Source organism: Phyllostomus hastatus, unplaced genomic scaffold (genome assembly GCF_019186645.2).
Source record: "Phyllostomus hastatus isolate PE091 unplaced genomic scaffold, TTU_PhHast_1.1 phas_contig_495, whole genome shotgun sequence".
Classification (NCBI taxonomy): domain Eukaryota; kingdom Metazoa; phylum Chordata; class Mammalia; order Chiroptera; family Phyllostomidae; genus Phyllostomus; species Phyllostomus hastatus.
The window spans coordinates 6,897,534-6,925,360 of record NW_025333895.1 but is presented as its reverse complement, the minus strand read 5'-3'; the positions used below and the strand labels follow the sequence as shown (position 1 = coordinate 6,925,360).

The 27,827-nt window shown below is 60.2% G+C and overlaps 1 protein-coding gene across 3 annotated transcripts in view; it reads left to right on the top strand.

Moving 5' to 3' along the window:
• MED27 (mediator complex subunit 27) overlaps nucleotides 1-27,827 on the top strand; it is a 152,208-nt gene that overhangs the window by 112,903 nt on the left and 11,478 nt on the right. For 2 of the 3 annotated variants that reach the window (XM_045846496.1, XM_045846494.1), the window contains 2 exons: nucleotides 18,228-18,335; nucleotides 27,209-27,250. In XM_045846496.1, coding sequence (XP_045702452.1) covers nucleotides 18,228-18,335; nucleotides 27,209-27,250 — 150 coding nt within the window. The remainder of the gene's footprint in view (nucleotides 1-18,227; nucleotides 18,336-27,208; nucleotides 27,251-27,827) is intronic. The other variant, XM_045846495.1, reaches the window with a different exon arrangement.

The following is a 27,827-nucleotide window of genomic DNA, read 5'->3' as shown; positions in this document are numbered from 1 at the left end:
AATACGGGCGTCACCGGACTGCCTGTGCAGGCCGTGACACAGCCACACCGTTGCCGTGCCGCTCGGTGGCTCGCAGGAAGCGATTTCCAGGACGCACTGCCAAGAGGAAGAAAGCCAAGTGCAGCAGTGTCCTTACTGTGCGCTCTCTCTCTGTGAGGAAGGGATGTGGGGTGCCCGCCCTCTGCTCGTGGGGAGGGGAGCACACAGGAAAGGTGCACCGGGACCCAAGAAATGGGCGAGCGGGGAGGTGGGCGGGGATAGGTCGGACAGAGGTTGTGGGCAGGGAGAACGTGTCTCTGAGTGTCCTTTTTGCATACTTCTGACTTTTAGAACCAAGGTAATGTGTTACATGCTGAAAAAATAAATCTAATTGACAAGAGTGGATTTTAAAAAAAACAGAATGCAAAGGGAAGTGAGTAAACCTGACTGCATTTCAAATAAAGAATGCAGCCACTCTTTGGAGGAGGAATGTCCTTTGGATACAGCATTTTTACTCTAATCCTGGGGCTGAGGACTGTTAAAGCCGTGAGCCGATATTAAAACCCTAGGCTGGCCGGCCTTCCCCAGGAGCGTGAGTTAGCAGTTCTGCAGCTGCGCTGTGTGTTCCGGGGTTGAGCAAATAAGGAGATAAATTAAGTGGGATGGGAGCCAGGCCGCTCCCTTTCGGAGAGAAACAGTGCAGTTACAGGAGGGGGAACGCTAGAATCACCTCTTGCTAGGGTTGGAATCAGGAGTGACAGTAGGAACTGATTATCTTCCAATACATATAGTAGAGAGAGGTAGATACAGGCGGCAGTGTGCAAGCGCGTGCGCGCACACACACACACACGCCAGTCCCAGCTCCGTCTGCTGAGAAGGTGGGGAAGCAGCAAGACGCCGGGAAGCGCCAGAGCGCCCGAGGTCCGCGTCTGAGTTCCAGGACATCAGCTCCCTTACGGGAACTCGGCTTCCTGGAGACGCGGCTGGCTCCGGACGGGGCGGGGGCGGAGGGAGTGCGAGGTGAACCCGGAGCGCCTCGCTGTGCGGGAGATCGGGGCGTTCTTGAAGGAGGGCTGGGCTGGGTTAGAGAGACAGAGACGCCGGTTTGGAGGGGCTCCTGCCGGCCAAGCTGGGACCCCTGGGCGCCAACTGAGTTAGACGGTAGTGGGTTATAACCCAGAGAGGAAACAGTAACTCAAAAATAAACGAGTAAAGAAGTGGAGGTATCAGCATGACATAACGACAGCTACAGGAGAACTATTCTTCACAGTAGAATGAGAGCTAATAAATATGCAAAGAATGAGAAAGTTGAGCGGCCATCATAGTAATAATTGCTTCCCCTAAGAATCAAGACTCATTGGGGGATGCTGAGATTAATGAGTAAACTTGGGGGATGGACAGTCTGAATGTTGGGGTGTACACCTGTGTGTGTGTGCAGAGAGCGCGGATCTGTGGCCACCAGCACAAGCCCAAGGGGTGTAATGGTAACATTTAGGTCATCCAGGTGGAAGGTTGTCAGGAATTCTTGGCACTATTTTTGCAACTGTTCTATAAGTCTGTAATTGTCCAAAATTATTTCAAAATAAGAAGTTACATTTTTTAAGCATGCATATTTAGATTGATTCATTAGATGTATTATATGCGTTTGGTCCAGAGTGTGACCATTGCCCCTCCCGCCCCGCACTGCCACCACCCCGGCCCGGGACTGTGCGGCAGCCTCCTGGCAGCCCTCCCGCTCCCCTGCCTCCGTCCAGCTCTCCGCCCAGAGCCAGAGGCTTTTACAGGGGAGTCAGGTCGTGGGTCTGCTCTGTCCGGAGCCCGCCGAGTGGCTCCCCACTTCCCTCCCTGACAGCCCGAGTCCTCGTGCGGCTCGCCATCTGCCCTGGCTCCCCACCCTGCCCCTCGCTGCGCCCCGTGCTCGCAGCCACCAGGGTCCACGCTTACGCCCCTCTCAGTGAGGCCCGTCCTGACTGACTGGCGTGTACAGCTGCCCCCCGTCTCCTGGAATGTCCTTTGTGTTTTGCATACTACTTACCTCTCTCTGAGACAGTCCATGATCTCCTTACCCAGTGTCACCTCTGGGGAGACTGGGAGCTCCACAGGGGACAGAGCTTGGCTGTCTGTGCACTGATGTGTCCCCAAGCCTCTAGACCAGGGCCTGGCACAGAATAGGTGCTTGATAACTGTGCGTGGCGTAACCGTCACATTCCTGTGTGCCTGCAGGGGTGTCCACCCCGCGGCCCGAGGCCGCCGGCAGCCCAGGATGGCCTGCGAGTGCGGCCCAACACAAAAGCATAAATTTACTTAAAACATGATGACATTTCTTTTTTGCGATAACGCGTTGCAATGTATTTAACATGTGGCCCAAGGCAAATCTTCTTCCAGTGTGGCCCAGAGACGCCAAAGGTTGGCCACCCTGCAGGTGTACAGGAAACCGGAGTCCAGGGTGTTTAAACGCTGAGATGAGCTCCTGGGGAGAGATGGGAGCCCCGAGGGAGCCCGCAGGCTGGTGTGGACAGAGGGGGCCCGACCCTGTGTCCGCATGTCCCTAGTGTCCCCAGCTGGTAGAATTCTACTGATCTCACGGAGGGCAGTGCTTCTGTTTTCTGCATGAAACACTAAATACTATTTGATTTTTTAAATTGTAATCATGAGTCCTTCTTGGGATTAAGATTTGTAAAAAGAAAAACTGTCCCTTCAAGTATAAAATTCAATGGGTGCAGAAATACTGGCTTGTGTGACAGATTTCTTCACTAACTGTCATTGTGTAGCGAGAGCTTTCCCAGTGCCGGTGCCAAGCTCAGTCCCACGCGCCACCTCCCAGCCCCACCTGCGACTCCGGAGGCCTTCCAGGTGACTAAGCTGAGGTGTGCAGAGGCTGCGGGCCCCACGGCTGCGAGATACCCCCAGTCCCGACAGGGCAGGAGCTCAGACTTTCATCCCCGATGTCCCATCCTGTCCCGTCCTGTCCCGTCCTGAGTCCTCTTGCTCCTCCTCCCAGAGGCGCTCTGGGCCCTTGGGGCGGCGGTGGGGGGGGGGGGAGCGGGGGGGGGTCCCACCCCCCAGACACAGACTCAGGACGGGGCAGACCCGCAGTGGCGGCCGCACCAGGCCTGAGAGGGTGCCGCCGGGCGTGGCCTCAGCGATGGCAGGCCCACCTCCCTGAGGCCCCTCGGGCGAGAGGCCTGCCGGCCTGCCGCGCCCTGCAGAGCTGTCCGTGCCCCGAGGGGCTGTGTGGGCTCGCTCTGCGGGGGGCGGGTGGGGGGGGCATGTGGTTCTCAGTTCCGTGTAGATAGGGCCTTCCTTTAAGACACACAGATGCCATTTCCTGGGAGTCAGTCCCTGTCCTGTCCCTACTTGACCCTCTGACACCAGCCACTGTTGTCATTTCCGGCATCTTAACCTGGGCTCGTGCGCTCTCGGAGGCGGCGGCTAGGCCTCAGGAGCCCTGGAGGCCCGGCGGTGTCTGCGCGTCGGTGTGCCCACGTGCCCTCTCCTCGGGGCGGGGGTCTGTGGCTCCCGGGAGGAGGGCGGTTCGTCCTGAGGACGGTGGCGGACGTCCCCCTTAGTCCCTGACTGGGGCTCTGAGGCCCTTCCCGTCCGGCCTCCTGGTTGCCCGCAGGCGGGGGTTCTGTTCTCTGTGCTGCTGTGTCGTGTTCAGCCCGATACCAGCCTTCGGGCTTCGTTTCCCGGTGAACTTCGGCGGCGTCCGGGTGAACTCGGGAGATCCCGCCCTTAAAGACGGGGCCTGCGAACGGGGGCAGGGGGATGGGCGCCTTCGGGCACCACAGGGGCGGCACCACAGGGTGGCTTGAAAACACACGCGGACGTCACATGTGTCGCTTCAGATCCGACAGCTAGGATGTTAAAAAAAAATTTTTGAGTTACGTCGTTTTATTTTCTGACAAAAGCTTGATTTTTCCTAGAACTAGTTTCAAGGAGCAGTACAAACAAGCTAACTTTTTTTAGAACAGGAAGAAAGGGGGGAGTAGTTCGTACTGTTTCCTTTTTTTAAAACAAATGCCATTACTAGGTGTGTGTTGCTGCTTTACTTTCTGTAGCTGCCAGCTCCGCGCAGGCGTTCCCAGAGGCGACGGTGACGCACTCACATCGGTCACCCAAGGTGCGTTTGGGACTTACCGGTGACTGACAGTTTCCCTAAGATTCCCGAGAAACATTTAGTCCAGATGAGTGCCAGCCCACTTAGGCACCCTGCAATCCCCCCGAAGTGCTGGTGTTTCAGTGCTCCTCAGGTTCTGTCATTCATAGTGACGGCTGAAGCCCATAATCCGTATCTCAGTTTCCCGCGATGCTTCCCAGTTCCGTTTGTCCCCGGAGAGTCGGGACGCGTGCTCTGCCACCGCGCGCCGGTGTGCAGCACGAGCCTGGCATTGACAGCGGCGAGTCGCAGGGTTGGAGGAAGCCGTCCGACTCCACAGGTGTTACATTGGGTTTCGCTTCAAACTGTTTTGAATGCATCACGTGAAACCACCGGCTGGGGAAACAGGGCGAAACCGCGTCCCAGACGCAGGCGAGTGGCCGAGGGAGCGCCGTGCCCAAGCCACCGGCAGCTTTTCCGGCGGGCTCGTTCAGGCCTGTTTCCTGGGGGGGTCGGCTCTGCGTGCGGGGGTCTGGTTGCCAGACTGCTCGTCTTGCACTGCGGCCCCGTGCGGACAGCCCTCTGCTCCAGCACTTATCTTCGTTCTCCTGACAGGTACCTGCTGACCAAACACTGTGTGGAAAATAACCCCGCGCTGTAACCCCCGGCGGTGAGCCACGCACGCACTGTCTCCGGTGTGCCTGCTGGTGGTCCCGCCTGCGCAGTCCCCTCGGCCCCTGCCCCCCCGCCCCCGCCCCCTGTGGCCTGCACTCTGCCCGCCTCTGGCTTCCGATTGGCCTCTTGGCTTCCCTGTCTCTGGACGTTCGGCCTCCACGCCATCCCCACACCTGAGTGACCCTTCTAACGGGCAGCTCTCACCAGGCCAGTGTGCTGCTCTGGGGGTGCCTTGTTGCTTGTAGGAGAAAGCCCTCCTCCTTGGAGGAGCTTACGTGATCCTTATGGCCTGGCCTCAGTTTACCTCTAAGCTCTTTCCCCCTCCCTCCCTCCACCTGCCTGGGCGGCCCTGGCGCTCGCTGGTGTTTCTCCACGGAGGCACGGTTGGCGTTTCGGGTTGGACGGTTCCTCTCGCAGGGAACTGGGGGTGTATGCAGAAGGTTGAGCACCCCCAGCCCCACACTGCTAAACACCTGTAGCTCTCCCCACTTCCTGTGGCACGCGGAAATACCTCCTCATTCCCAGAAGCCCCTTGGGTCTTGGGAACCACAGGAGTCCCCGTCCACCTCCTGCCCCTGCGGGCAGGGCTGTCGTGTGTCCTCCGTCTGACACTGGCGTCCGGCAGAACTTTCAAGAAGCCCACCCTTCTTCGGGTCGAGACGGTCTCTCTCTCTCTGCCCCTAAAGTACTGCTTATGCCTGCGTTACAGGGGTAACAGTGCACAGAAGTGTCGTGGCTCCATCTTAAAGGGATCCCTTGGCTTTGAAGCGCCACTGGACAGTCCTGCAACATCACACACGACAGGGCAGGGCACAGAGCCGCGATGAAGCCCGGGAGGGCAGTGCTGCGGTCGGCCGGTGACAGCTCCGGCACCGCACCCCGTCGGCAGCCCCACGGCGCCCTCGGTGCCGGCCTGGCACTTCACGCGGGCCGCTGCTCTCGGGGCTTCGAGACTGCCACAGGACAGAGACACGGTGTGAATTATTGTCGCTGATCTTGTTATTAGAAGAACAACAATATTGGTCAGTAGGTTCTCTCAACCCCTTGTAACTTGTCTCGGTTTGTATTTGACCAAACGGAGCCACTTCCCTCAGCACCGGCTACGATCAGTAACGTGCAGTAGGACGACGTTGCTCTTCCCGCGTCGTGATCTCTGCTCTGGAGAGCCGTGCACTCGGGCGCCCAGGCTGCTGTGTCCGCGGGCCGCGGGGCTGTCTCACTGCAGATTTGTGGGCGGCGACTGAACCTCATTAGCTCGGATGTGCACGCTGCAGAGGCCGCGCCTGCGAATGACCGAAGCCTTCCAGAGCCGTGTTAGCTCTGCAGCTGGTTTCAACAGCAGTTTATCTCTGTGCTTTACTTGTTCCCTAGTCCCAGTCCGCACGCTTGGTTTTCCTCCACCTAATCTTTCCGCCGTGTCCACGCGCCGAGATGAAACAGACGCTCGTTTTCACAGACACGGCGCACACAGTGCGTGTCGTTTGCACTGCCGTGGCCTCTGGTGGTGTTAATTAGGTAAATCACGTCCTACTGAATGCTGACCACAGCCGGTTGCACTGACGGGGCTGTCCGCAGTTATGGGAGTGGTGGGGGTCACCACTCGCACCGTCACCGTCTCCGTCACCGTCGTCACCCCACCTCAGCGGCAAATGAGTGAGAAAGAACACAGGCCCAGGAGCCAGGCCGCTGGGTTCCGTCCCTGGCTCGGCCACTTCCAGCCGTGTGGTGTTGAGTGGCCACTTCACTCCCTGTGCCGCCATCTCTGCCCTGCACGGTGGAGCTGGCCAGAGGCCTCCCGAGCGGGGCTGCTGTGCAGGCCGGGGGTGGGGGGGACAATGGTGTCCAGTAGGCGTCTGTCCAAGGCCGAGAAACTCTGTAGGCCCCGTTCCTGACTTAGCTCACCGTGTCAGCTGTCGGTCATAGGCAGTGTGAATGCAAGAACATTCCTTTTTTCTGCGCAAAAGTCCTTTGGGACAAAGTGAGGCGCTTTTTTTTCCAAACAGAACGTGAAAATACTTTTCTTCCTTTTCCCCCTCATGCTGGTGACAGTGTTTGCATCAGCCTTTAAGGCAGCTGCTTGCTGCTCACGCTCACTCTTCAGAGCCCCCGGTTCTCCAGCCCGTGGGCTCCGGACACGGGAGGTCTGTCGGGCGGACTTGGAGCAGGGGCCGCATGGGTTTCGCCTTAGAGCCAGCCTCCACGCCTCTGTGAGCGCCCGTTGGTTCAGGGTCTCCTCCCACCACGCTGGCTGCTTCCTCTCAGCCTCCTTCCCAGACCCCTCTTCCTCCCCCCAGACCACCGGCGAGTCCCGCCCCCGACTTGACTCTGGGGCGCGGTTCCTCCTCTGCCTGCTCCCGCCTCCTGGGTGACCTCACACACCCTGCCCTGGGGTTGACTGCGTTCTGTTTGCTGGCGGCGCCCGCGTTGTCACCCGGGGGCCCGGGCCTCTCCAGACTCCCGCTGCCTGTTGGCGTCCCGCTTCAGCAGCGGCCCCTGCGTCCGTGAGCCCACCCCACCTCCTCCACTTGCACCTCCCGGCTTCCTGTTGCCGACCCGCCGTCCTTCCTCTCCCCTCCCTCCTCCTTCCTCATAGCCACTCCACCGGCACGCTCTGAGACAAGGAGGCCCGGGCAGAAACGGTGCTGACAGCCCTTTGCCGTTCGCCCAGCAGACCCTGACCCGGCGCTGGCGGGAGTGCCGGTCCACCCCGGCGCCGGTGGGGCGAGGGGTCGGGGTATCTGATTCAGGCGGAGTGCGGTGGCGCCCCCGCCTTGCCCGTGAGAAACAGACTCCAGGAGAAGTTCCGCAGCAGCACCGTCTCGGCGGGGCTGCGGTGCCACGGAGCCGCCGGGGCCTCCCGAGCAGGCGAGAGCGGAGGGAAAGGGGAGACCGGTGCTGATTCTGGAAAAGCCGTGGGTGGCGCTCTGATAGTTGCCACCAGGAAAGGTGCCTGCAGTGCGGCTGGAACTGTAACGTGTGCTCGCCGCTTGGACTTCCGCAGCAGCCCCGCAGCGCGAGGTGTTCCCGCCGTCTGGTGGGTGAGAGTGGAACTTGCGGGGGGGGGGGGGGGCGGGGCGTGTGAAGGAGTGGGGCTGGGATCAGGAGGGGGTCCAGGAAGTCCCCCTCTGCGCTGCCCAGGGGGAGGCCACTGGGCTGGGTCAGGCAGGTACGAGAAGGTCCCAGTCGGGACAGGTCGCTCTCTGGGGCGGAGTGGGCTGAAAGGAGCCAGGGTCTCTCTAAAAGCTTCTCGAGAGAACTGTGGTTTCGACAGCCCGTAATTTTGGTAGGAAGTGCATTCAGGACACACTTCTCACGCTCCCAGGTCTGTCTCCTTCTTCACGCAGGCCTCACCTGCTGGTCGTCTTGTCGGTAAATTCAGTGCACGGTTGGGACTGCTCTGTAGATGGTACCTGCCCTCAAAGGGAGAGAGGATTTATGGTTTCCATTCATTCTCATTAAAATCGGAACATTTGCATCTTAACTTTTACATCTTGTTCCAGGAATTTTAAGCAGGCTGATTGTGTGGAAGTGGGTCGTATTAATTGCAAATGGGCTAGACATCTGCTCACTAACGCTGAGTGATTTTTTTAGCTCTGTTTTGTTTTTATATATGTTCTACCGGCGCGATTAAGTGAGGGCTGTCAGTGGTGCTGTTGTGAGACCAGGTTTTCAGAGACGTGTAATGTAACCATAAAAATGAGTTTCAGAGGGAATCTTTGGGGAGTTCTGGAACTGGGAGCAATCGGGCGTCTCGGAGCCGGTGGGTTCTCACCCACAGTGTCAGGGAGCGTTTCCCTGGTGCTGCCGTGGATCTGCGGCCCAGCAGCCCGGCTGCAGCGGGTTCTGGGCTCGGGGCGGGGGGCGGATGCAGGGGGTCGGAGGGAGCAGCATGGCAAACTGCCGACCGGGCTGCTGGGCCACACTCCCTTCCTGGTACCCACGGAAGCGCGGGTTCTTGCCACGCTGATGGTCAAGGAAGTCGATGTGCGATGCACAGTCCGCCAGCTCAGGGAGCAGCACTCCGTGGTTACACGAAGCTGACAGGCTCCTTGCTTGAGCCCCCCTTCAGAGCCTTGACCGTGCCGGGTCAGATGGGACCCTCCAAGGGGGTCCCATGCACAGTTCCCCCAACACTCCTGACCACGGGAGCCATTTCCTTCTCGTGGGGTGGGCTCTGGGACACGCCGTCGTGGAGCCGTCCCTGAGTACTCACGTTAAAATGAGGAACAGAAGAACTAAGTGATGCTGTCTGGGTCCCGCCGTTGAACTCGGGCCTCGGCCCCTCGCCCGGGGTGGCTGCGGTGGCCATCGTGCCGCTTTGAACCTGGCAGGGGCTGGCTTCTTTGGGTCTCGGGGCCCAAGCCGCCGGCGCCCCCGGCTCAGCGTGGGCCCCTGCTCACCCGTGCCTGTCTGTCCTTGGCAAAGAGGAGGGCGACCCTGCCTGAGCAGCAGTGAGTGGGGAAGGACAAGTGACCGCGTGGGAGAGGAAGGCGCTCTGGAACAGGAAACCTTTTTCTGGCGTGGTCCGCTGCCCCTGCCCCGGGGCTGCGCCCTGCGGGGCCCAGGCGGTGCCTGCTGGGTGAGTCCAGGGTGCGGTGCCTGTTCTTTGCAGGAAAGGCCTCTGGCGTTGGTGCTCCGTCCCCTTCTGTCGAGGTGGCGTCGTCAGACGTGTGGAATCTTTCACAGCTAGGGTCAAAGGTTACGACAAGCTCGCTTTCCTGTTCCTGCAGCCAGCGGGTGTGCCCTCACGCAGAAGCACCTGCTGTGCACGGCCTGGCCGCGTGGCACGTGTCCCGGGCATCACTGTTCCCGGAGTGGGAGTGGACTGGAACCGATTGGTCCGAGCCTGGACCCTGTCTCCCCTGGAGCCAGTGACGGAAAGCCGACAGGAGTAAGGGGCGGTGTCTGCTACATGGAACTGAGAGAAGCTCGTTGGCTCACGAGAGGGCGAGGCTGCAGCCCGAACCTGTGACCCTGACCTCATTAACTTCAGGCATCTGAAGCACCAGCATCCTCGAAACTGTGCACGTACCTGTCTGGCTGCCGAAATTCCTTGCCTCGTGCTCCGCGGGGCTGCCTGCCCCGTCAGCCCCCGGCTCCGCAGAGTGCGGCTCGTCACCCAGAGGAGGATCTCGCGCTGCCTGTAACGTGATGTGGGGAAATCATTTAGAGCACTTAATTTGTGTTGACTCTTTATTGGTGCACTATTGCAATTAAGTTAGATTAATGAAAGGTAAATTCCAGTCTACGCATGAAAAAAAATCTCTTGTAAAGGCCCTAATTAGTATGTGTTTATTTAGCCTCTCATGGTTTAATTGCATCCCATCTTGCTATTTACAAACAGGCATCGTTAAAGAATAATGAGTGTGTGAAGAGCATTAATACTGGCAGCAGATGAGGTAATGGGGCTGTTAGGGAGAGGGGGGGCGGAGGGGGAGGCTGCTGGCGTTGTGTTGTATCATTTTCCGGTGGAGGAGAGCGCGGGGGGAGGGGTCCTCTGAGCCGGTCTGCTGCGGGAGGACGGAGAGGACAGGGTGCAAGGCGGCAGCTTGGCCTTCGGCTGCAGATAGCCGGGCTGCTTTTAATCCGCTGCCGCAGTGCAGCCTGGGAAGGCGAGCGCACACTCACACGGCTGCCTGCGGCCTTAGCTGGCAGGGATCGGCCGCGGCGGCTTTCTTCCCAGCCCTGCGCTGCAGGACGTCTGCGCTTCAAGTCACCGAGGACTCCCGGGAGCTGAGAAGGCCGGCGGAGCCGTGGGTCCTCCGCGGGCCGCTCGGCCCCTCTGGCGAGCAGCCTTTGAAAAAACAAATCCCAGTGTAAAGCACACCAAGAAGGAGGTTTATGATATTTCACTGGCACCCCTGTGCCTGATATCTCCTTCCAGTTTTACATGCTTTGCAGCCATTTCTTGAAGTTACAAAGCAATTTTATCCTCTCTTGATGGATCCTCGATCATTTATATGCTGCTCTAACCTGGCTTCAGGGCAGGAAAGCTGAGCGCCAAGTGGGAAGGAGATGAAGCGGGAGGGAAAGAAGCTGGTAATAATACTGTGTTCCCGTCATGTGTTGTGTGGCTCGCCCGCTCTTGGGACAGAATAAACGTCTCTCCTGGAGGAGGAGGAGGAGGAGGAGGAGGAGGAGGAGGAGGAGGGGCAGAGGCGCCGAGTCTGTGGAGGCGGCGCCCGGCACCCCGCTTGCAGAGCGGCCCCCCCGCAACAGAACCCGTAGGAACTAGCCTCCGGGACACCAGCGCCTCAGTTTCCCCCGCGTTCTGCGTCTGGCACTCCGCCCTGGGGCCGCGTTCTGCATAAGTGCAAATCGCCGAGGTTCACACTGCTCAGACGCCCTCGGCTTCTCCAGGGATTCCCGGGTGAGCTGAAGTCCGGGGCTTCGCGTATTCAAAATCGGGTTATAGGAATTCACAGTTTTCAGTACATTTCTTCAAACAAACTAGATTAATTTTAAGCTACCCTAAATAGAAGCAAAAAAAAAGCTTCCCAGTGTTCCGACGACGGCCTGTGCGTGAGGACACGGCTCGCGGCGCCCGCACACGGGAGGGGGCCCGCCGGGCTCGGGCGCGGGCTGGGGCGCTCTCGTCGTCGGGCACTTGCGGCCGTTCTGTTGCAGCCCACAGAGCCGGGGGCGTGTTTCCCCGTTCGTACTAATTGGACTTTAAAGTGACCTTGTCTGTGTATTGATTTGAATTAAAATTTTCTCCATCAAGGTCAAGTTGGCACACATCCTACAGTCAAAATAGTAAAAAGCCAAGTGCTGCCTAGCAGGGTATCGCCGGGACAAGTGGGGGTGTCTAGGTCCGGGTTGGCCACGGCGGTGGGGGGGGCGCCCTGGTGCCCTCCTCGTGCAGGTGAGAGGTGGCGGGTCTGGGTGGGGACCCCTCTGCCTGGACTTGAACCCGCCTCCTGCCTCTTTGGGGGAACAGCGCCCCTGAGCAGCACCTCAGAGCCCGGAAAGTGCTGCTCAGGGGTGGGGGTGCACGATGAGCTGTCAGCACATCTGAGTTCACACAGACCCCCTGAAAAAGATCATTAACTTGAACTACCCAGCCAAGACCTTGTCTGGGAGTCTGTCTGCAGACTGCCCACTTAAGCTCTCTGCGTGTAGGTTTCGCAGCATCTCCAGCTTACTGAAGGCGAGGTGACCCCTCCCCCTGCACCCTGTTCTTCCGCCTCCTTCCTCATCTCACCTCAACCAAGAGCAAAACCACCGGCCGGGTGCTCAGGCCAGACGCAGCCCTTTGCGGCCTCACGGGCTCGCCCGCCCGTGTCACAGATCCAGGGGTGAACTGCGTTTTGGGGGGAGACCCCAGGAGTGAGGGAGGGCCCCGGCGGCGCCGCACATTGTTCCCAGGCCGCGTCTACCAGCACCCCAGGGGGTGCTCCACGGACACGGTGCGGGGCGTGCTCCTCCACACAGCCGCCCCCACGTCCGGGGCGGTGATGACTGGGCAGGCGCTGAGTGTGTATTCTGGGCGGGGCCAGACAGCTCAGCGAGGATGCAGTGCCCCGCCCCCCGGAATTCCTCGGGGGCTCCGGGAGCCCCGCCTATGCGGCGCTTACGCTTGCTGCTGCTGCAGTCACCTGTCACTTTTATCGCCTCCTTCGAGGTGGGAGCCACATTGGGCACCTCCTGGCCAGTCTGGGCTTCAGTTTGCACCTTTAAAAATGGGAGCATCGGGCCCTGGCCGGGCGGCTCCACTGACTGGAGCGTCATCCCGCACACCTAAAGTTCGCGGGTTCAATTCCTGGTCGGGGCACCTACGGAAGGCAGCGGGTCGGTGGTTCTGTCTCACGTCAGTGTTTCTCTCTGCCTCTCCCTTTCCCTCTCCTCCTAAAAATCAATGAACATACCCTCGGGTGAGGATAAAAAAGCACGGGAGTTTGACCAATGATTTTTTAAATTCTTTCCCGATCCAAAGTTACACGGTTCTCTGAACCAGTGTCTGCGCCCAGAGCGTCCCGTCGTGCAGACACTTAGTTATTCACAGGAAAGCGCTCATCGGGACCGCGCCCCTTGCCGTCTCTTTCCTCGCAGTCGGCCCGGAGAGGCAGGTTCCCGGCGCCGTGCTGGGCTGTCGCCCTGCCGTACGCCCCGCCCTCCCGCCCCCACCTTTCTAGCCACGCTTTGGAGAACTCGCACTTAGAGCACTGCAGACCTCCCGAGGACGCCTGCACGTTAGACTCCTGCCTTGTGTGGACCTGGCAGGTAACTTACCTCTGTGGGGGGCGGGGTGGCTGGCTTCTTTCTTTTTAACGTCCCTCCCCCAAAGCCGAGGTCAGCCGCGCAGCTTTGTCCGAGTGACCGGTCCTGTGCTCCCTTCACCCCACCCCCAACGTGGCCTTTACGCCGGGCGGGCCTGCCGCACCTGCGCCTGGGCTCCTCGTGCAGGTAAGCGTTTGGTCGGCTCGCCTCCCTGCATCCTGGACACAGATCCTGCTCAAGGTCAAAGTGCTTCTCCCCACGTGAGAGCCCCGGAGGGGCAAGGTTTCCAGTGGTCGGCGTCTTTTACGGCCTGCCAGCCTGGACAGCACCCCACTGCTCTGTCTGCTAAGTTTGTGTTAGGTAGTGTTTGGGGGCAGCCGGAAATAAACGTTTTTGCTGTTATCCTCGCCTTTGTCCCCATTTTGCCCTCCTGCCTTGCGACTTGCCTTCCACAGCGAGCCAGAAATTCTCTTCATGGGGAAGGCTGCCCGCCCGCCAGCCCACAGCCTGATGAGCAGCTGGGCAGCGACAGCATTTCTAAGGACACCTCCCCGGGAGGCCGGTGACCTGCTGGGAGGCCTGCCGGCTTCCTGCTCCGGCCACCTCAGCTCCTGGGGAGGAAGCACGGTGCCTTCTGTGACTCCTCACAACGTGCCACCGAACACTCGCGGGGACAGACGCAGGAGGAGTGTGGAGTGAGCTCTTTGGAAATGTGCTGCCTAGGATAGAAGAAGGGTTACCTTGGCAACAGCGAGCCTGCTTCATTACCAGATGGCATTAGCTTTATTTGTGGTATTCCGGAGCCGTTGCCAAGAACCGACGTGTAGCCCCTGTCACTGGGCGTTTTGCCTGTGACCATGGCCAGCGCTGGCTCGTTTGCAGATGGCATCCGTCAGCCTGTGTGTGAGGCGTTGCCATATCCATCTACCAAAACCCCAAGGTCACTGCATCCTGGTGCGCCCAGATGCATGAGAGCCAGCCCGGGCCAGCTGCACGAGAATCTGAATCATCGTGGAGGGATGTGAGGGCCGGAAGGAACGCCGGAGAACGCACGGGGAGCTCCGTCTCGGTGGCGGAGCTTGAGCGGCTCACCCTGCCCTCTCGAGCACACCTCGCTCTGCGGAGAAACGGAGGCCGGCGGCTGTTTCGTTTAGTAGTGCGCCGCACCCGTAGCTGTGCATCCCATGGATCGTCCCGCTTAATCCCCCCAACAGGCCCTGCCGCGCTCCCAGCCGAGCAAACAGGCACAGGAGGGCGTTTGACTTGCCCTCGGCCCCCCTGCCTGCACGTGGCAGGTGCGAGGCTGCAGCCCGGTGCCCTTGGCCGTCACCCCTCACTGCCGTCTTTGGGAGGCATGCGGAAGCACGGTTTTGTGCGTGCCTCAGGGCGCAGCGCCCCTGTGGCCGCAGGAGCGGCGGCAGGAAGGTGCAGGGACGTGAGTGCAGGTTCGCCGTGTGGAGGCAGCGCCGCTGCGGGTCCAGCTTTGACGTGAGCTGGCTTCAGGCCACCTCCTCGGTGAAGCCCTGGCGGGGCTGGGCGGGGCCACCGCGGGAGCGTGTCCCGGGCCCGCCGTCGGGGTGCTCGGTGCATGAACGAATGCAGGACCGGGAAAGGGGGAAGGAAGGCGTTCACCCGGATTCAGATTCATACAGTGAAAAAATAAACTCAGCCTGTCGCCCCGGCTGGGTAGCTCAGTTGGTTAGGGCACCGTCCCAATGCTCCAAGGCTGTGGGTTCAATCCCCGGGCAGGGCACGTACAAGAATCAACCGGTGAAGGCATGACTGACTAGAACAACAAATGGGTGTCTCTCTCTCGCTGTCTAAAAATCAGTTTAAAAAATTTAACCCATCAAATTACTTGCCCCTCTTCCGCTAATCGTGGTCTTGGAATACCATTTCCCACTGAAGAGAGCCAGGGCCACTGGAGGAAAGGACCCCAGGCAGGACTTGTGGAAGACGCCCCGAGTGTCAGACCCCAGAGAGCACGGAAGCATCCTGGAGGGCGGGGCGGGGCGGGGCGAAGAGGCTCCGCCGCAGGGGTGGGGCGGACATGCCCGCCCGCCGCAGGCTGGACGGTGTGCGCGTCGCTGGGAACAGTGCGCACTGGGCAGAAACACGTCAATGTGTTTAAATCTGTGAGTTTACACTCATGTTAGGGGAGGGAAGCTAATCCCACCTACCCTGGGAGAAAATGGTGAACCCATGCATAGTTTTAAAAACTGGCAAATAAAAAGAAATGAGCGGTTTACCCTGCTTTTCCGGTGGAACGAACTCGACCCCTGAATAAGCAAATTGGAGATGAGGGGGAGTTCTTCTTGTAGAAGCGCCCCAGCTCGTGAACGAAAGCGGGGTGATCGCTGTGGGGCACGGTGTCAGGAACCCCGGGGAGCTCCTGGGCCGCCCACTGCCTGTGTCACAGTGAGATGCCTGGCCTCTAGCGCCCCCCGTTGGTCAGCTGCGACACTGCCCGCGAAGGAGTCTTGACCAAAAAAAAAAAAAAATCAAGCTGGAATCGCACGTACTCACCGGTTTACGGGAAGTACTGGTGAGGGGAGCACGGAGAGCACCGCACAGGGAGGCTGTCCGCAGAATCCCGACCGGAAGGCTCGAGGGGGAGACAGAGCCCGGGTTCGGCACCAAACCAAGTGGGGCCGGTGGCCGGGAGGAGGGGAGCTTTCGTGTAGCAGAGGCTGCTGAGACCTGGCCGCCGTCAGGTGGCGCGGGCCGTGTTCGGATCCTGCCACGGGCGAACGTGGACCGACACGCCCCCGGGGGCGGGGGGAGGGCCGCCGGAGCTCTGAACGCCGACGGGGCCGAGTGCCGGTGGTGCTATCGGAGGATTCTAACCTCTGAGTTTCAGACGCAGGAGAGCATCGCGGCGAGGCTTTGCTGTTTTCAGGGCCCTTGTGTGTTGGAGATACAGAGCGGAATACTGACATCTGAAGTGATACCGTAGTTGTTATTTGTTTCAAAAGAAATACAGGAAGAGAAAAGCAGGTGGGGGGGGGTGAAGCAAGGTTTGCCAAGAATTATAACTGTTAAAGTTGGGATGGGTCCACGGGAATTCTTTATACCATTTCATTTATTTTTGTACATTATTTAAAATTTTCTGTGCCTGAGCTGGGCTCAGTTGGTTGGAGCATTGTCCCACGCACCAAAAAGGTCACAGGTTCAATCCCTGGTCAGGGCACATACCTAGGTTGTGGGTTCAATCCCCAGTTGGGGTGTGTGTGAGAGGCAGCTGATTGATGTTTCTGTCTCACATCGATGTTTCTCTCTCTCTCTCAAATCAATAAACATGTCCTCGGGTGAGGATTTTAAAAAAATCTATAACAGAAGATGTGAAGAAATAAATTAAGTTGGTACTTACGGAGGGGGTGGATTCTATTTTACTCTAATAGCACCTATTGCTAACAAGAGCAGGATGAAGTGGGTGGGTTCATAGCGATTTATCCTGCGGCAGATTGTCTCAAAAACCTTGAAATATTTGTATTATTTCTTCAGTAATTACAACTCTACAAACCTGTCCTCGAGAAATAATCCCAAACGTAGTGAAAGCTTCGTGAACAGACATGCGTGTTGCAGCCATAAAAAAATAAAAAAAGAAGTTAAATATAAAATTTCTGGTATTCTTAGTGGTTTTCCCCCTGAATTCCAACTTAGGAAACTTGAGGAGTTACTAAGGCAATTTGTCAGGTAACTAAAATCAACTAGGCTTTGGGTGTTTTAAAGGACACGGCCGCTCGGTTATCCTTGCCTGGCGGCAGAGAGCGCCGAATCGTGTGTTCGGACCCAGTGGCCGGCACTGGCCCTCGCTGCAGCCCACCACGCAGCGGCTCATTTCAGTGCTTGCAACCGCAGAACTACAGCCGATTCCTTCCCCTCCCCGCTCCCTCCCTTCCTGCCCATGAAAGGCCTGTAACCTAGAGACAGAGTGGCTCTTCCTGCCTTTGTGGCTTATTGGCATCCTTAAGTAGTGACTTCCAGTCGTAGAAGAAATGACCCTTTCAGGGCTACGTGGCGCAGCGATAATTAAAAGTACTACGCAGAAATGTAAGCGTACAGTTAGTAAAATAGGACGTTGTTATCAACGTTCTCCTCCGTGGGAATAAATGCACCGCACCTTTCTCTTGCCCAGCACATACTCTGGACCATCGCAGGCTCACGAAAATGGGGGCATCAACCCAGCGCCAGGAGTTGGTGACGGGATGGCCGTTAGGGAGAGCGGGACGGATCAGGGAAGGAGGAAGGGTGCTGCGGAGGGCAGTCGGTCGAATGCCTGCCCGCAAGGAGTGGGGAAACACAGAAGGGAGGGGGGCAGCACCCCGGAGCCCGCTGCACGTCGGCGCTGCGGGGTGGGGAACTGCTCTCTGGGGCAGGGGCTTTTGTGCTGTGCCGACCTGTGGGACTCCTTGCAGCCAGTTCTGTGATGCCGGCCTCATCGGCACAGCCCGACTGTGGACCCCGGTGGGTCCTGTGCTGAGGCCCCCTCCAGGGGTCCGGGACCCCTCCGTCTAGGGGCTGGAACAAGAGGCTTGGCAGAGCATCGGAAGGGTTACCGGACCCCCCAGCCCCCGCCCGATTGAAGGAAGGGGCCGTTTCTTGTCATGGTGCCGGCTGTCCCACCAGGCGCAGCGGGGTACTTCTTCCCTGGCATATAGGAAACTGCATTTTTTAGTTTTGTTTTTTCTTTAATCCATGTACTCCCTTAACGTTCTGAAAGAATAAAAGCACTTAAATGTATCTCCAGGATGACGTTCCTTTTGGGGGGTAAAACTCGGCTGCTCTGCATTCCCCTTCAGAGTCTGTTTGGCGTGGCTTCTCCACTCCTGAGCCGCCGTTACAGAGAGACGGTTCCACCGGGGGGGTGTGGTGCGTGCCTTCGGTCTCCCCTGCACTCTCCGCGCAGTCCACGGCGCACGGGGGCCATGGGTCACGTGGGAACGTGGGCTCACCAACTCCCAGAGCGCCGGGAGCGCCTTTGAGGAAGACACCCGCGGGACAGAGAGTGAAATCAGGGGCACGTCCGGGGCAGTCCGGTGCGCCGCGGCCCGCGCCCTCCTTCGGTGGTTTGAGGACTCGCTTGTTTCTCCGGGAGTTCGCTGCTCGGTGCTCCAGGGGGGCCGGCGCCAGGGGCGGCCCCCCTGCCAGGAACAGGAGGGAGAGCGCATCTTCCTTCACCGTCTTGCCCGCCTGTGTGTGATCTGCACGTTCACGTGTACGTGTTCACGTTTGCACACGTGTGTTCTGACAGGTGACCCTGGGGAAGGTGCTGAAAGTGATCGTGGTCATGCGGAGCCTGTTCATCGACCGGACGATCGTGAAGGGCTTCAGCGAGAACGTCTACACGGAGGACGGCAAGGTGAGCGCCCCGCGCCCCGCGTGTCGTGTTGTCTCATGCCATGTCGTGTCATGTTGTGTCGTGTCATGCCATGCCGTGGCGTGTCAGTGTGAAGGGGGACACCCTACGGAAGCAGCTCTCTCCGGGTGCGTTTTTCATCAGGCTTCTGCTTTTCGCGTTGAGCCCGCCGCCCCCGGTTGGGATTTCTGATTTATCGCCTCAGACCCCAGGCACCTCATTAAACGTGTCTTCTGAGGAAATGGGGTTTTTCCTGTCGCGTGGTCGCGCAGCACATAGGCGCCTCAGGGTTCAGCGTTCCGCTGTCCCAGAACCACGAGGAAGATCCAAGCTCTCCTGGCACACCAGCTGCCGGCAGGCGCTTCCCGGGAAACCGCCCGGCAGCCCGTGCTGAGCTCTGCCAGCGAAGACGGTAGGAGACTCCCCGGGCGCACCCCTAACTGCCCGTGACGACACACTGTCCAGGCGGCTCTGTCTAGAGCGTCGGGGACACTGCTGGGGGCCAACAGCCCTCACTCATGTCTGCCTCCCTCATGTGACGGGCACTCTGCCCGAGGCGCCCCCCAGATGCACCCCGGCCCCTTCCAGCGCCTGGGCGCTCTCTCCCGCCCTCTCCGCAGCTGCCCCTTCTCTCGTGGATCCCACTTCAGTTTGAAAGTGCGGTAGTTCTGGCACTCTCCACCAACGGCCACGTGACGCCGAGGATAGAGTGTTCTTTAAAGTAAAGAAAGGTGGGGCGTGTAGCTTAGCCCGTGACTGCACATACGTGAGGCCCGACCCGTGAAGCCCGAACTCTGCGTTTCCAACAAGCGGCCCAGCGCGCCCACCTGGTCCTCGTGCTGGCGTCGTCCCGGTCCAGGCCTCCGGACAAGTTCTCATGAGCCTCACCGCGGGTGGCGCAGCTTCCCTCACGGGGAGATTTCCTTCTCCTTTTCGAGAAAACCAGCCTGTCTCTGCAGCGAGTGTGCAGGTTGAGGGCGGTAATCGGGGCGGGCAGGACCTGTGCGTGTGTGATTCAGAAGCTCGGGTGGGGATTCGGACCGAGGCCTTCGAGACCGCTCAGCAGCCGCGGGAGCAGCGCCTGGGTAGTGGGTCCCTGGCTGCGAGCCCCCCCGGGGGCTGGTGGTCGTTTGGCGATGTGATTCTGGTTGCCTTTGTTCAAGGTTGGCAGCTTTGTAGTCTCGCCTGGTGCCAAACAGCCCTGGTCCCCCAGGCACGTAGAAGTGGAGAGAGGAAGAACAGGAGCATAAAAAGTTGGGCCCGAATGACGCCGGTGCTATGAGACGAGGCACCAAGGTCAGGGTGCGGGTGAGGCGGCGCTGAAGTGCAGTTACAAGGAGTGAGAGCTCCGATGTTGTGGTTGCTCACCTGCCCACGCTGCAGGGGCCGGCACAGTGCCGATAAAGCACTTGGCGCTCCTGCCACCTGGTAAATGCCCAGTGAGTGCTGCTCGTCTTTTATTGTTATTGCTGTTATTCTGCACCGAACACGAGGGCACGAGAAAGCGGCGCCAGCGGTGTCCTGGCGCTCCCATCACCCTCCTCAGCTGCTCCGCGCGGTCCTTCCCTCGCCTCTGCCCCGGACGCCCCAGACTCCCGGGTCCTGTCTCCTCGCTCGTGCCCCTTGGCTACTCTCACCCCGCCCCCAGTGTCACATGCCACCCACACCGGCACCCTCTGTGCCTTTCACCGGGGCTGCCATTGCCTTCTCGCCCACCTGAAACACGTGCCTCACCCCCGTCACGCTGGCCAAGTGCCACCTGCCTCTCACTGCATCCCCATCTCCCCAGGGGCCTCTCACCGGGGCACAGGCTCCGGAGACGGCGGGCCTGGGGCTGCCTCCCCGCATGGCACAAACTGTCGTCGTCAATGTGCCCGGAGCGTCCGCAGCCCTCTTCTCCCTTCCCAGAACTAGCACATCGTGGTTATTTCTTTACCTGTCTATCTCGCAGTTAGTGGAAATACTGACATACGGGGTACAGGGGGTACCCAGCCATGGAATATGAGAAATGGAGACACTTATTGAAGAAGCTACAATTGACGTTGTACACAGGACAGTGACACCTCAGTCCCCTTCAAAATAGACACCTTGGGACCTCACACAGCTCTCCCAGTCGCCATCAGCTGCCCCGTCCTGTTTTCCCGAATCTCAGCAACAGTCTGGAATATCTTCTCTTTCAAAGGTGGTTTTAGTTTTGGGAAAAGCAGAAGTCTCAGGGCGCCAACTCTGGGCTGCAGTGGGGCTGAGTCACCTGAGTGATTTGAAGTTTTGCCAAAAATCTCTGCACGATGCGTGATGCATGAGCAGGTGTGTTGTGATGCGGCTGCCGATCACCAGTCGCCCGTACCTGCGGCCTTCTGAGTCATCTGGATACTTGGTGCAGAGGAATATTCAAGTTTATTTAACACAGAATTTGATGCAGATGTGTCCGCTCCACTCGCTCAGTCATTTTGAATGCAATGGCCACACAGTGCACATGCTCACTCAGCGTTGTCTGCCACCCCCACTGACTGGTACCGTGAAGTCATCAGTGTTCACGCATGCGCATTCCCGCCCACTCTCCTGGGCTGCCAGGTCACATCCACGTCGCACAAACGGCTCTCGTTGTGTTAGCAATGGCTGGACTTTCCCGGACAGACCTCCAGTGTTACCCCGGTAGGCACTGTGCCAGCAGACCCCGCCTGCGGTGGGTGTGGAGTCCTGGCCTCATCTTCCGGAGGAGGAGGCCGAGACCCAGAGCAGCAAAGTGACTGGCCCCGGTCTCCTGGAGCCAGCTCGCAGACCTCCCTCTTCCGGGAGCTGGCTCCCTCGGGTCCCGACCCTGTCCTGTGCCTGTCTCCCGAGGAGAGAACGCAGTGCCAGGGCCGCGGGCGCCCAGCAGCGCGGGGCGGGGTCACCAGGGAGCCCACGCGGGCTGCGAACGTGCCTGCTCCGGAAGGGCAGGGCGGAGAGCGAGAAATCAGGGATGGGCACTGAAGGGAGTGGTGGGAGTGAAGTCGTGAGTGGGTCGGAGAGTGAAGGACACACACACACGTGTGCACACGCATGTGCTGGCCCAGGGAGCAGTCAGCGGGGCCTCCGCTCGTCAGACGGGGAATGCGTGTGTCCGGGACCTGCACCTGCCACGACTCGGGCCTCCAGGGCGGTGGAGGGGCCCCTCGTTCCCCCTACAGCTGCAGGCGCCGGGCCAGGTGCTGAGCGGGGCCCTCGGGCCGGGGCCGCCGGGCTGAGGGACCGAGGCCGCTGTGATTTTAAAGGTGCGTTAACCGCATTTGGCAGAGTGGCTCTCAAATGACTGCGGTGCCCAGAATCGAATCCCAGCCAACTGGATTAGCCCCTTTGTTCACAGCACTTTACACATGATAAAAATAAAGCCGTGCAGCCATTATTAGTCTTCTGCTCTGAGCACTGATGCTGGTGTGTGGGAACTTAAGCGTACTGACGTACAGATAAGCATTAGTGCAGTCCACGCAGGGCGATGTCTGGCTCGCCCCAGCCAGAATGTGACGGTGGGAAGGAGCCCGTGGCACTCGCTCAAGGTGCGGTCTAGGAGAGCACACCTCTGCTTGCAGAGCCCCTGGTCCCCGGGCGCCCTGGCACCTGCTGAGCCGCTGGCGGTGCCCGGGCCCTGGCCTGGGGCCGTCTGCTGCGGTTTCCTAGGGCAGCAGCAGCGGACACAGTGGGCATGGGCAGGAAGGCCTCTGGGGCTCACAGGCTCCGGACTCCTGTGCATGCAGTTGGCTGTGTCCTCCAAACTCCTGTGCATGCAGTCGGCTGTGTCCCCCAAACTCCTGTGCGTGCAGTCGGCTGTGTCCTCCAAACGCCTGTGCATGCAGTCAGCTGTGTCCTCCAAATCCGGGGCCTCCAGCACGCTCTAAAAGGAGCTGAGACCCCAGTGGCTGCCCTGTGGCCCAGCCGCACCCCACTTCCCAGGCCCAGCGGGCTCCCCCTCAGAGCCGCAGCAGGGCCGGCACCGTGCAGCCCCAGCGGCTCCCTGCCCCGCCATCCCGCCCCCTGACCCGCGGTGCACGTCCCGGCAGCCCGCGGCAGACGGCTCCCTCTGATAAAACACAGGAATGCGCCCAGCACTGGCCAACCCGTGTTCCCTGCGCCCGGAGGGGCCCACGGAGCCGTGACTCGGCACGCTGAAGAGCAGGTTCGAGTTGAATGCCCGGCCGTGGTCCTGGCTTTACTGCCCGTCGGACTGAACTGGAAAAGTGCAGGGGTCTCAGTTGAGTTTATCTTATTAGGGGATTTAGGTTATGTTAACGCTGTAGCTTCATTAAGTCTCCCCTATCAATTAAAAAGAGAAAGAAAGAGAGGCTGCTTTTAGCCGCTGCGCCTATGAGAGGAAGAGGAGCGCGGTATCAAAGGGAAGCTTCAAAGACAGCCGTGCTGTCTCCAGGGTAATTTCTGATCCCCGCGCTCTTCCCACTTCAAAGTTGGGGGGGTGGTTGGGGCCGGGAAGCTCGGATCTGATTTCTCTAATAAGTGTTGGCATCAGCCCCGTTTGATATCGGATGCAGGGAACATTTTGATTTGGTATAGCCTTTGAAATTGTTCAGACGACCTTCAGACAAATGGCCCCGTGTCACGTGTGGGGGAAGGGCGCGGCCGGGGAAGGGGTCCCTGCACCCGGCAGGCAGAGGGCACCCGGAGCCGTGCCTTGGGCGGCTCTCCCGGGACAGGTGCGTCCTGGCTGCAGGTGAGGGTTCGAGGGTGCCAGGCCTGGGGCGCCGCGTTCTTCGGTGAGACCATCTCCTCCGTCCTCCAGGGGAGGGGGTGCCTAAGAGGGCCAAAGGGACGTTTACGGCTCAAACACCTGGCAGCCGTGGAGACGCCCGGCCCCGTCCTCCCCGCAGCCGCGTCGTCTCCAGGCCTTGAGAGGCGAAGCCGCCGACAGACGCTGCGAAGGCTGACGCCCCTGTGAGGCTGACGAGTGCTACTCGGAAGCGTCGGCTTCAGATAACTCATAGTTCGTTGCACTGTTTTCTGAAATGAAGAACTGACCACTTTCTGATCAGCTGCCCGAGTTCTCTCTTGCTGCTAACGCATCTTAGCGTGGCGCTTGTCCCCCTGCAGGCCTCGGGGCCGACTTGGCGTGCCGGGCTCGCAAGGGTGCTGCCTGAGGGTCGGCGGCAGCCAGGGCCGGGGCTCCAGCCATGTAGAGTCCAGCGGAAAGGCCGTCTCCCTGCAGGTCACGAGCTGCGCCTCTGGAGGCGGCCCCGGTCTCTGGCTCCCCATCACACCTGGACCCTGTGGCGCTGGACGGGCGGCTTAACCCCCCGAGCCTCCGCGCCTCCACCTGGGGATCAGAAATCATCGCATCATCCCGTGCGCTGGCCGGGGGTATCCCAGGAGAGAACGCAGGGGCGGCACCGGCTGCCCGTGTCGTCATCATCGGAGAGAGGCGCCCGCCTCACCGGTGGTGGCGGAGGCCACAGGGGCCGGTCATCCCGGCAGTGAGAGCCCCCTGGCCCACTGGTGGGTCGTCCTGATTTTTCTCTTCAGTGAAAAATAACTGTCACCGTTTCCACTGGTTCCTCCCGCACCTCGAGAGGGCCCTTGCGTCCTGACGACCGCCCGGAAGGCAGTGTGTCTCCGCCAGAGCCCTTGGCCACCTGCGGCGGCGGCCGCAGTCCGACTGAGGGCAGACCCCACTCCTGCCCAGCCCCGGGGGGAGCTGCTCCCGTACAGCGGGGCTGGTTTCTCCGGTCTGAGATCTTCCTGGTGCTTGCCCTCCTTCCTCCTGTCCCTCCGGTTCAGAGTAATTTCCCACTCATCGGCTGAAAGTGTGCAGCTTCCAGAATGCTCCTGTTTGAATGCCGCCCCGGCAGTCATGGGTAGCCCTGCCGCCTTTGCAGCGGGGCGGCTGAAGCTCATGAATATTCACCCGGGTCAGCCCCGGCTCCCTGAAATGCATTTCCAAACTCTTCCGGGCCCTGAGGAGAGGCAGGCCATCGACCCCAGAGTGCCGGCTCCAGTGTCTTTCTCTGGCGTAAATCTAGCAGAAAATCAAGTACGAGCCACCTGCTGTGCCTCCCCAGCAAAATCAGAACCCATTGTCATCGGATCCCCTCTCTTACCTGAGTGCACCTGGTAGATGCGGCGTATTGTCCGGCGTCCTCCTGCCCCAGATGGTCCGCACCGTCCCCTGGGGTCCCAGATAATGCAGCTCAGCTGCCTCTCGAGCAGAGCAGCACGCCCATGCCAGACGAGCCGGGGGCGGCAGGGGGGGCGGCGGTGTTCCAAGCACCCCTGGCCGGCCGGCCAGAGAGGCTGCCTTCAGTTAAACCCGACGCGTATGTCTCTCCAGGTGATTTTCCTGTTAGAACCCTCGCAGCACTGAAGGGTCTTTTTCAAAAACAGCAGCAACAGTCATTCTGCCTTCGAGACAGAAACTGTGACTGTCCCGCCTGTCTGCAGACCCTCCCCTTGCTCTCCGTCCCTGGCCCCTGACCCCGCGGTTGCGCCTCGGCGGGCCTTGTGCGGCGGGCCCGGGCGGGAGGGACCACGTGGGGAGGACCTCAGAGACACCGCTCTGGGCGCCAAAGCGGCAGGAGAATGTGTCAGTTTCAAGTTCAGACACGGGTGTCCCTCTTCCTAAAATTTGGATTGAGAGTCTCCGTCATCCTGGCAGTGATCCGGCAGAACCAAAAGGCACAGAATCTCATCCGTTCTGCGGTCCCCGGACAGCCTTTCAGCTGCGTTTTCTGAGCCCCGGGCCACGCTGAGAACGAGGTCCGGGGTCCGAGCCGCCCTCCCCGCAGGGCGCCCGGCCGCCCAGAGGAGCGTTCCGCGCCAGCTCCCCCCACACACACACAGGGCGCCCTCCCCCGGTGGTTCCCCCGAGCTCTCCTGCAGACTCACCTGGAAAGGACACGTCACTCGTCCCCTAGAAATCACCGACCCGTCGAGTTAGATGCCTAAAGATTTTTAAAAATCTTTACCCTGTCATTTGGTCTCTCAGGGGGTGGGCGGGAGGAGCAGTCCCTGAAAATTGACACCACCTTTCTGGAGAGCAGTTTAGCCGGGATGGAAGGAGAAGGGGTGCCGAGGGGGCTTTTGCAGAAATGCAGGAAGGAGGGTGGGGACCAGTAGCGGGCCAGTCCGTCAGAGCTCCTCTGTGGTGTGCCCGGGACTTGCACCGGCCGGACCTCCGCCAGTCCCGCAGGAGCCCTGCAGCAGTCCTCGGGGTCACGGGAGCCTCTCCGCCACCCCAAGAGTTCCCAGACGGAGTGAAGTCTCCATGACACCACCCGCGGAGAGGGAGAGCCCGGGAGGACTGGGTATATCGTATGTCTGTTTGCAGCCCAACTTCTGATTTCCGAGGGCCGTTTCAGAAAGCCAAGTTTCGGTGTTCTCCTCTGAGCAGAACTGTCTCCTGCCAGATGCCACACTTCTCTTCCTGCCTCAGAGAAATCTTCCCATCTGATTGCTCCTCGTGCTCCCAGGTGTTCCAAAATCAATAACACAACACGCAGGCGTGAATAGCCGCTTCTCAGCCTTCCGCCCTGACCACTGGCCAACCCCGGAGGCAGGTTCCAAGAGGCCCATTGACCAGGCGCTTCAATTTGCTCGGCTCGCGAACCCGCACATTAGAGCTGACTTTTTAGCGCCCGGGGACCCGCCAGCGGCCCCGTCTAATCTGCACTGTCCTCCAGCTCTCCCCCAGCCCAGCACTGCCTGGGGGCGACGCTGGCCGGGCCACGCTCATCTGTTCTCGAAAACAGCGGGAGGGCATCGATCCGATCCCTCCTGCAAACCTGTGACTCCAGAGTGGTTCTGGGGAGGCTGTGCCACCGCCGCCGGACTGACAGGGCGGCACCCCGTGCGGCCCGAGGACGGCTGGCCCAGGTGTAGGCGGCTGGACCTCTGCTCTCCCCGTGTGGTATGGGGGCGTCCCGGGTCTCGGTGACCTGGGGAGCGCCACTGGAACAAGCATGCGGGCGGACCCTGCGGCACCCCCTCCCCCCCCCCCCGAAAATGCACTCGGGGCGGAGCCCGGGGCCTGTGTGGGGGGAACCACAGACAGGTGCCGCCGGGGCCCCTGCGGCCGGCCGCCCAGGCAAGGCCGCCCAGGCAAGACCGCCCGGAGAGGCCTCCCAGATACCTGGGCGGTCGAGCGGCTCTGAGCCGTGTCCGGCACGTGGAGGGGAAGGTGGCTGACGGGGCGCTCCGTGTGAGCCGTTCCGGGAGCTGGGGAGAGTGGACGTGGAGGCGCCGCGTGGTGCTTGCTGGCCGGGAGGCCTCCTCCACCCGCAGGGGCCGGCGGCTGCCTGCAGCGCCCTGGGGCCCAGAGGAGGCAACACAGACGACACAGGAGGTTTCAGGCAGTTTTAATGCTGGGAAAATTTAAACTGTTTTAAAGAATAATGAGAACCCAAGTAGCAGGTACAGGGATAACATCTCAGAGTCCCTGGGAAATGCTTGTCTGGGCCTGTCTGAGGTGGTTTCTGAGCTCACGGAGCTGTGGGAGGGGCCGAGGGGGGGTTCATGGGGAAAGCAGCCCAGGCACCGGGCCCAGCAGGTGCAAAGGCCCTGAGGCAGGACTGACGGGGTGGGGGGCGGGGTGCCCTGAGCGCCGTGAGAGGACAGGGGTAGGAGTCAAGGTCAGGGGGGTGAGTGGTGGGTGTGGCTCCTGGGGCCTCGGAGGCTCCACTGCCTCCAGGCGACTTCTCCGTATCCCTTCATTAGTCTCCTGCCGTCACCAAAGTCACCAGCACTCGAGCAGGACATTTAGATCCTTCCAGCCCCAGGGTTGTTACTCAGTCGTCCTGGGTTTTTCCCAAGCTTAGCGACAGTGGTTAGGAGACCGCTCTTTGAAGCCCAGAGTCTGAAACGAATGCCGACAGTACCTTTTCTCTTCTCCCCAGCTGGATATATGGTCCAAGTCCAACTACCAAGTGTTCCAGAAGGTAAGCCGCGCTCTCCGCTTCTTACTCGGGAGGCCGTAAGGGAAGTCGGAGTGCTTTGAGGGACAGGCGGTGGCCTTTAATGCCAGCCTTTTTAAAAAGCGAAAAAGGGCTGGACACAAAGGCCGCTCCCTGCGTGATCCCGTTTATAGGACAGTCTGGAAAAGACCGGACCTCCGGGAGAGGAGTCCGACCGGTGGCTGCCGCCTGGGGCTGGAGGGGGGGCCCCCCCGAGCGTCCTGGAAAGGGTGCGGGGGGGCGTGGCTGGGTGACGGGAGTGTCTGTGTCTCCACCGTGGCGGCGGCAGCTGCACAGCTGCCTGTGTTCCAGAGCCGGTGCAGCTGTGGCCCGCAGAGGGCGGGTTTCGTGCCTGTCGGTTACACCTTTAAAACAGTCAGAGGCTCGCCCCCGCCCCGCCCCCACTTTACACACTGGTGATGTCTGTTCCAGATACCACGCTTCCTTGTGAAATACGCTCCGGGATACATTGGGGGGAAATGAAGTGTGACCAGAGAAACGCACTTCCTGCTCCCGGGGCGGGTGGGGGCGGGGGGTGGGGGGGTCCTGTCCCCGAACCCGC